This window comes from Calypte anna, chromosome 17 (assembly GCF_003957555.1).
Source record: "Calypte anna isolate BGI_N300 chromosome 17, bCalAnn1_v1.p, whole genome shotgun sequence".
NCBI lineage: Eukaryota > Metazoa > Chordata > Aves > Apodiformes > Trochilidae > Calypte > Calypte anna.
The window spans coordinates 4488304-4496333 of record NC_044262.1 but is presented as its reverse complement, the minus strand read 5'-3'; the positions used below and the strand labels follow the sequence as shown (position 1 = coordinate 4496333).

The window sequence follows — 8030 nt, the reverse complement described above, 5'->3', positions numbered from 1 at the left end:
AAACCCCAACAGCCTCTGGCCATTCGCTGTGGTCATCTCTTGGCCAGTCTGCCATGAGAACCTGGAAGAAAACGAACGGATTTCTGCAGTAGTACTCTGTGCTGTAGACTGAGAAGACTTTTCTAGTAGGTCCATCCCTTGTTTTTTGTTTTTTCCCAGAGTTTGCAGCAAAACCTTTCTTGCAGCACCTGTTTTCTGTAAGTGGATTAATTTTAAGGGTGTTTGGTACACATGGTCTCCATATTACAAGTACTGTGACAGTCATTTCTTCTTACACTACACCTAGTGAAGGTAAAGACACATTTCTGCTCTTTGCTATTCCAGTTAACCCACCCTGAAATAATTTAGTCTTATTATTCACACCAATAAAGGCTAATTGATTCATTAAGGGCCTTGGATTTGATTTTTAGATGAAAGTATTGTAAACTGAACACAGCTATGGGTGGTGTACACTTAGCATTAATAATGTTCAACACAGCAGGATACATTGATGTTTCCCTTTGTGCCTTTTTAAACTCTCCAGATTTTAGACTAACCAGTTTGGAGATGACCATCCATATGAATCAATGACTGGGCAATATAAACTTGTTCCAGGGCCCAGACCATGCATGCAGATAATCAGAGATTTCTAGTTTTCAGCACATGACTGGACCCTGCCTTTGTATGTTTTAATTTTGGCTTTGAAAATGATTTGGTATGTGACCCTAGGTGAAGCCACTCAGCTTTTGAAAATCCAAGAATTTCTCAGTGCCTATGAAAGCACCAAGGTACTGTGGTACCCACAATTTCCTCTGCAATCTCCAAGGATGAGTAATAACACCATCCATTTCACCAGGATATAACTCATTCACTGTAATGTCTTTAAATCTCCCAAATTCTTAGGAGCAAAAGGCATAAGGACCTTCAAAGTACTTTATCCTCCTGATTTTGGGAGCTGTCCAGTGAAAGAATGGGTCAAATTTAACCAGACCTGCTCTCAACAGCTGATAATTTACTAGAATTACACTGGTTTCATGTCAGTTTTATCTGGAAGAAGACTGTACTCACCCATGTAAAAGCAGCAGCACACAACATTTCAAAGCAAAATGATCTCTGCATTAAGGGATATTTGCACCCACTCTTTGTTCTGTTGTGCTAAAAACCTCTTCCAAATATTTCTTGATTGGCAGGGAAGGCCCACAAGATATATACTAAGATATGTTTTTATACCCATTTTGCCACATGGCCAATCAGCTTCTATCAGTGATTTTCAGTCTTACCATGGTAAAATACATCCCAGGAATTATTTTGCATTATCTTACTGGATGTGGAAAGTGCAGAGAATTCAGCTTTGGGGCTCTTAAACTCATATCCTTTCCTAACAGACTGTATCATTCAGCTTATTTCTTGCCTTTTGTATATTCTGGCCTCTCTGAAGTCATACTAAAGATAAACATGACCTGACATCTCATACATAGATTTACCTTTTTCTATCTCCTTCTGAGGAACTTGCAGACCAGTTCAGCAGATTTCCTGTTTCAAAAGAGAAGATGAGGAAGCATTTCACTCTATTTATCTATAAAAAGTTCTACATTCTAAAATTAAACAAAATAAAGGTTATTATTCTTCCAGATGGCTTTTTCCATCAACAGGAACATTGATGGAACAGAGAGAGAAACCTTTTTGTTATGTAACAAATATATTTACCACTCTTGTGGTATCACTGCTACTATAGTAGCATTTAAATACCTACAAAATAGCTACTTAAATAGTTTCTCTCTCTACAGGCAGCTTTACATAGTCACATAAACTTCAGAGACTGATTCTAATAAAGTTTTCCTAACTATTTGTCAGCTATACAATGTATTCTATATTGCTAGAGACACTGACAAAGAATCTGATTCTTTGTGGAACTTCTATTCTAACCTCTGCTTATAAACGTTGAATTTAAATTATGTTTATAAACATTCTTTAGGAAGTCAAAGGACCAAGAGCATCCACTTCGTGAAGCACTGTGAAATGTTCTGAAGATTCTACCTGCACTCAACAGAAACAGATTTCAGATAACTAGGAGAATCTTAAGCTAATGGTACGCCATGTTTTTGTGTCTTTTTTCTCCCTGAGGACTAGGTGTGTTATTTCTGCAAGGGCAAATTCTGAGGGACAGAAGCCAGCACTCAAGTGCCTATTTCTAATTGTGCTCACTAAACTGGGAGTTCTATTTGCATGAGGTGACAAAATCCATGGACAAAGCTGTTATGTTGGTAGCCACGTATAGAAACACACAGTTATGCCCATATACATATTTATACATATTTAGGGATTTGTACTGAAGTACATCCTGAAACATTTATAACACTTCAGGGAAAAAAAAAAACCAAAACAAACCAACCAAAAAACCCCTACCTCATCCTCCCCTCTTAGCTCACATCTTAAGTTTTTCTACCAACGTAGAAAGAAATAAAATTTCCCCATCCACTCCAGTTTATAAAATTCATTTTTATTTCTCAGACACTGCAAGTCCTTAATTATCTCCCATCAAGGATGGGAATCACAGCTGTTTTTTCTCCTCTCTAGTAACTATCACATGCTGCTACATAAATCACAGGTGAAAGGTATTATGGAATCAAAAGGTCTGTTTGTCACCAACATCCCTGCACCTCGGTCTCCTGCAGGAGAGAAAATGGAAGGCTTTAGGAGTGAATCTGAGTGCCTGCAGTTCTTCCTTTCAGCAGTGGGAGGTGTAGGTTTCTAAAGCTTCTTAAAAACCAAGCTTCAGCGTTTCTGACGCTCGAGTTCGGGTCTCTGGGCTGTGTGAATACACGTGCTGGAGAAGTGTGGATTTTAAACTTCGCTATATTAATGAATTCTTGTAGGGGTAACACTGCAGGCATGCACTGTCCTCTTTTTCGCTTACAAGAGTCTCTGAAGCACGGGGAACAGGAGCACATTCTGTGCCTCTTACATTTTCACACCAGCATTCAGCTGCTGAGAAATCTCTGTAAAGCTTGCCAGTAATTCTGATTTCTTCCTTTCTTGTCTACCTGGAGACCACCTTACTGGCTTCCTCTCTTCCCTCCAGGGCACTTTTGCCCTTTGAGACCACAGCAAATTAGACCAAAGACAATCCTTAGCCCTCTCAAGGACCATGTAATTACAAATTTCATTGAAAAATAAAACCAGGGAATATATGAAAGAGTACCTGCAAAAAAGTCATGCTTCAGCCTTCCTGCTGTACCAGCTTCTAAACTGGCAACACAAACCCTATTTTTCCTCCTATAATCTTGGACGTCAGCTGCATATTTTCAGGGTTATTTCACAAGCTTTTCTCAAAGGAAATGTATTAAATTAATTTCAGCCTTTTCAAATAAATGGTATAAACCTGAATGATTATTTCTGGACTGGAGTGGGCACACTCAGAACAAAGCACCTGTTTAGAGTGCTAAGCAGGGAGCTGAATACAAGACTTGCAGGTTGATGTTTCTATTGTTAAAAAAATGTTGATAGCCACAATCAAACATTGTTGCTTTTGTGGCAGTGTGGATTCATGGGGTGGGGTAGGAAGACAAGAAGGGGAGCAAAATCAAATCACTTTATGTAGTGATTAAGCAGCTAATGCTGTTGTACAGGAACAACAAGAACTGGTGAAGAGGAAGCAGAAGCCAAGGGGTAAATCCTGCAGCTGGCAAGGTTATTACCAACCAGGACCCAGTCCCTAAGTGATTGGCAGGCAAATAGGACAGACCAAAGACAACAGAGAGGTCCAAAAAAAAGTACAGATTGTAAGGCAACAGAGCAGCAATAAGACAAGTCCAAGGTCAAGCAGAGATACCAACCTCCTGGGCAGGATTTGGTCTGGTGATCTCCAAGCACATTCATAGCAGTAAGACAGAGCTAAGAAATCAACCTGCAAGCTGAATTCAGACTCAAAGACTCCATGGACAAACAGAGCTCCAACCAAGCCACACACCAACATTTCTCCATGGCCCATCAGGGACTGCTGGGTCTGGCCTGAGCTTAAAGAGAGCTCCTGGTCCCACAGGTGTGGGAATAAGCACCAGGTGATGCTGGTTACAGCCACTAAGGGTTTTTAGTACAGCTGTTAAATTGTATGAGGTTATTGCAGTGATGTAGCTAAGCAATATTTCTCCATATTGAAAAGCTGTGTAGATGAACTTAAGGTTATAGTAACCTCTGGGAAAAGAACAGATTTTTTCCTATGGTTCCTCAAATAAAGCTTCAAAATCATCACAGTTTGAAGCAACCTCAACATCAGCTCTGATACAGGGAGGAAGGTGACATCATTCTTTAAGTCTTTGATACTCTTCACTGTTCTTTTTATGGTGACCTCTAACAAGGAACAGCTATCAACTTCTGAAGGAAAAAACCCAACATTTTTCTCTATGTTCCTTCAACATAAATTATCTGAATGGCTGCACAGATGCTAAGACTTTTGTCCACAGTTTATATTGAGGGTTTTTAAAGCTTATTTCTTGAGATTTAGTGGGCAATTTGCTAAGAGGAAAAAATAGTATTGACAGCCCACGTATGATCTGCAATGGTGTTACCTGTACTGATGGAGCAGCTCCTTTCCCTTGAACACTGGTGATGTTTTCAGAGCATTTTCCTTGGGCATCTTCACTGACAGGCAAATTCACCTCTCAGTGTGGTTGTTCCAGTTTCTCTGTACACCCAGCAGGTATTTTTGCACAGATTACATTTGATGGACATCTGTGAAATCTTCCTTAGAATTATTATAACGAAGAAGTTGCTGTTTAAAACAAAACATACAGCTCAAAATCTGTTGCAGGTTTTTTTGTTATTCCTTTCTACCACCACCCCCAGCTCTCTCTGGGCTGTGAACAAGAGTACTGGGTAGCACAAACTGAGAGGGTTTTGAAATGCAGCATTCCCCATTCTCCTGAGTCACCATTAGCCATCAGCTTCTTATCTGAACACTTGTTTTCACTGCTGTACTTTCAAATCATATATAGCCTCACATTATATTATTAAAACCCCAGCCCTTTAAAAAATTTAACATAAATCATTTCCTCTTTACTGTAACTAGTGATTTTTGAAAACAAAATCTAACTACAGAGAATGAAGCACTAGTTTGTGTTTCTGCAAAACAAGCACAGAAGTAACAACACCTACTGTTCTACAACCATAAGCAGAAATTAATGATTTTTTCATCCAAGTTTAAACGGAGATGAAGCAGCCAAAGTGAAGCAGTGCTATTGAAAACCTCCACTTCAATCATATCAAGTATTTCTTGTATTCTGGTAATTCCAGAAGTCCTGTCCTGCCACTAAGCCCTCCCATACACATATGTCAACCAAACTCACAGGTACCCTGACCAAACTGCATGGGTGTACCAGCTGGCCTGGATGGGTCTGCAGACCAAACTGCAGGTGCAGTAACCAAACCCTATTGAGTACTTACGACCAAATCCTACCTGTACATTGACTGTGCTGCACAGACACAGTGACTGAACCCGACAGGGACAGTGACAGAGCTGTCCCGGCTCACAGACGATTATAGCGGCTGAACCAGGCAGGTTCCCGGCTGACTGACCCTCGGGGCAGGCTGAGGAGGCCTCTCAGGTAGCCGGGCCGGGCCATACCGGTGTCTCAGCCTGAGCCAGGTGGGCCGTGGCACAGCATAGCCCCCCCTGGCCTGGGGACAGCCTGTGCCGCTCTGGTCTCGGGGGAACCAGCGAGCTGGCCCTTTCCCACCCTGTCGCTATCCCTGCCCTCAGAGGAGGGGGTGTCAGAGAGCTTTGTCGCGGGGCAATCCTCCCTCAGCGATATCCCCTCCTCATCCCCTCCATCCCGCCAGGACTACATCTCCCAGGATGCAGCGCGGCGCCGGTGCCCATAAAGCCCCCTGGCGGCGGCGCGCGGCGGTCTGCAGGCGCGGTCTGAGGAGAGCGGAGCCCGGGAGGGAGCGGGACGAGGGGCGCGGGGTGGTGCCGCTGCCCACCGGCTGGGGCGGCGAGAGCCGAGCTTACCCGCCGGTGAGCGTGAGGGAAGGAGGGTAGTGTGAGAGCTCTCCTGTGCGAGGAGCCGGTGCCACGCCGCAACCATGGGGAACCGGGGGATGGAGGATCTCATCCCGCTGGTCAACCGGCTGCAGGACGCCTTCGCCGCCATCGGGCAGAACGCCAACCTCGACCTGCCGCAGATCGCTGTGGTGGGGGGGCAGAGCGCCGGCAAAAGCTCCGTGCTGGAGAATTTCGTCGGGAGGTAAAAAAAAGAGTGTGTGTGTGTGTGTGTGTGTGTGTGTGGAGGGGGTCCCTGGGGAAACCCCGCCGCGGGCAGAGCTGCCGCACAGGCGGTGCGGGGCATGGGTAGAGCTGCGGGGTGCAGGGGCAGTGCGGTGCGCGGACAAGCGCGGTGCACGGGCAGACCCGCTGCGTGCAGGGACAACGCGGGGCAGGGCTCAGCAGCGCGGTGCGGGGGCTCAGCGGCTGCTTGCACCGACGTCTGGGTGCAGGGACAGCCGGTGCAGGGGCAGCGCGGGTTCCCGCACAGCTGCGGGGTGCAGGGGCAGCGCTGCAGGACGCCGCGGTGCAGGGGCAGGGAGGGGCGGAGGAGGTCTCGCCGCCTCGGGGTGGGGGGTTGGCATCTCTGCAGGGGGGGTCCCCGCCTTTGCCGCACCTTCGGGGCCTGTGATGGACACCCCCGTCCTCCGGGTATTACATAACGGGGGGGCTGAATTGTCCGTGGGGACCACCAGCCCCTTCCCCCCCCCATGACCCACTCGGTGCCGGCTGCCGGGCCGGGCTGTCCCCTCCGCGGGGCTGCGGGAGATGGATGTTGTCGATGTGTGGGGAGGGGGGATTTAAGTTTAATCTGCTCCGTCCCCCTCCCTCGGCCCTGCCTCGCTGTCCTCCATAGCGGATGCCATGTCAGGAGCTGCGGGGAGGCTATAGGAAGGACGGGGATATCTCCCTCCTATATGTTCAAATCCCTGGGTGCTACCATTTTGTGACAGACACTATACCGATGCCTTTCCCTTCATGTGACCTTCGCATTCATCATCTGCAACTTGAGTAAATTGCAGTCCGTGGTTATCTGCTCCAGCGTAGACACACAACACCTGGGGAAGGGGGGGGTTGTTCTTCACCTTGCCTCTGGCCTCGATAATTAACTGTTTTCAGTCTTACACAGGTTTTAGTTATTAAGGGTTTTTTCTGCTCTAAGGGGCATGCAAGTTGCTGGTGGCTTGTTTTGAAAACAGGGACTGCTGTGATACCTGGTCAGATGCTTGTGTGGGTTTTTCAGTAAACTGCGTTTGTGACATCTATTGGATGCTGTTCCCCCACCCCCACTTTTTCTTTTAAGCTGTTTACTGCCTGATGGCTTATAAAGCTTTTCTGCTGTTGGAGGGGTTTGTGGTGTTTATGAATTGCTTGTTTAGCTTTAAGTAGCCCCAAATTCTGGATTTGTTCAAAGGTAGCCTTAAGCATCGTTTGTCGTGTGTGCTAGGAAGAAGACACAGGGATTGTACCTGGTGCAAAGAAAGCCTGGTTGGAATAAGGTGTTTTTTTTATTTACTACAGATAAACATAGAATTTGGGATCCTTTCTAGCTGACTTCTAGCAGTCCATGCAGTATCCCTCAGGGATGCCAGGAATCATGCCAAGGGGAAGACATTGCAGCAGCACATTTTGTTGAGCCTCAGGTCATAGACCAGGATCCACTTGTTTGTCCACAGACAAGAAAATAATAATTCCTACTACCAAAGGGCAAAACTTCCTGTGCTGTAGTTTTCTCAGGGAAAGGGAAAATAAGTCTCCTGAAATGTGTGAGCAAAACAGGTTCACCTGTTGGCTCTGCTGTTTTCATGCTTTCTGAGTACTGGCAGCCTAACCTCATAAATCCTTTTTAGTGGATCTGTGCAGTCAGTGCTGCAGTGGCGTAATGTGTGATGTATGTGTGGCTGTCAGGCCAGAGGAGGGCTTATCAAAGACAGTTGGTGTATTGGGGTACACTGCCCCTCTCCTTTAGACTAGGAGAGCAGAAGGGGATGTATTTATCCTTGGTGTG

General features: G+C 45.8%; 1 protein-coding gene across 6 annotated transcripts in view; it reads left to right on the top strand.

Moving 5' to 3' along the window:
* Positions 1–5883: 5883 nt before the first annotated feature.
* The window catches only part of DNM1 (dynamin 1), a 64109-nt gene continuing 61962 nt past the window's right edge, over positions 5884–8030 (top strand). For 2 of the 6 annotated variants that reach the window (XM_030461481.1, XM_030461482.1), the window contains exon 1: positions 5913–6224. In XM_030461481.1, coding sequence (XP_030317341.1) covers positions 6064–6224 — 161 coding nt within the window. In that variant the 5' untranslated portion in view covers positions 5913–6063. Of the gene's footprint in view, positions 6225–8030 lie in introns of all 6 variants that reach the window. The other 4 variants (XM_030461483.1, XM_030461480.1, XM_030461484.1 and 1 more) reach the window with 4 other exon arrangements.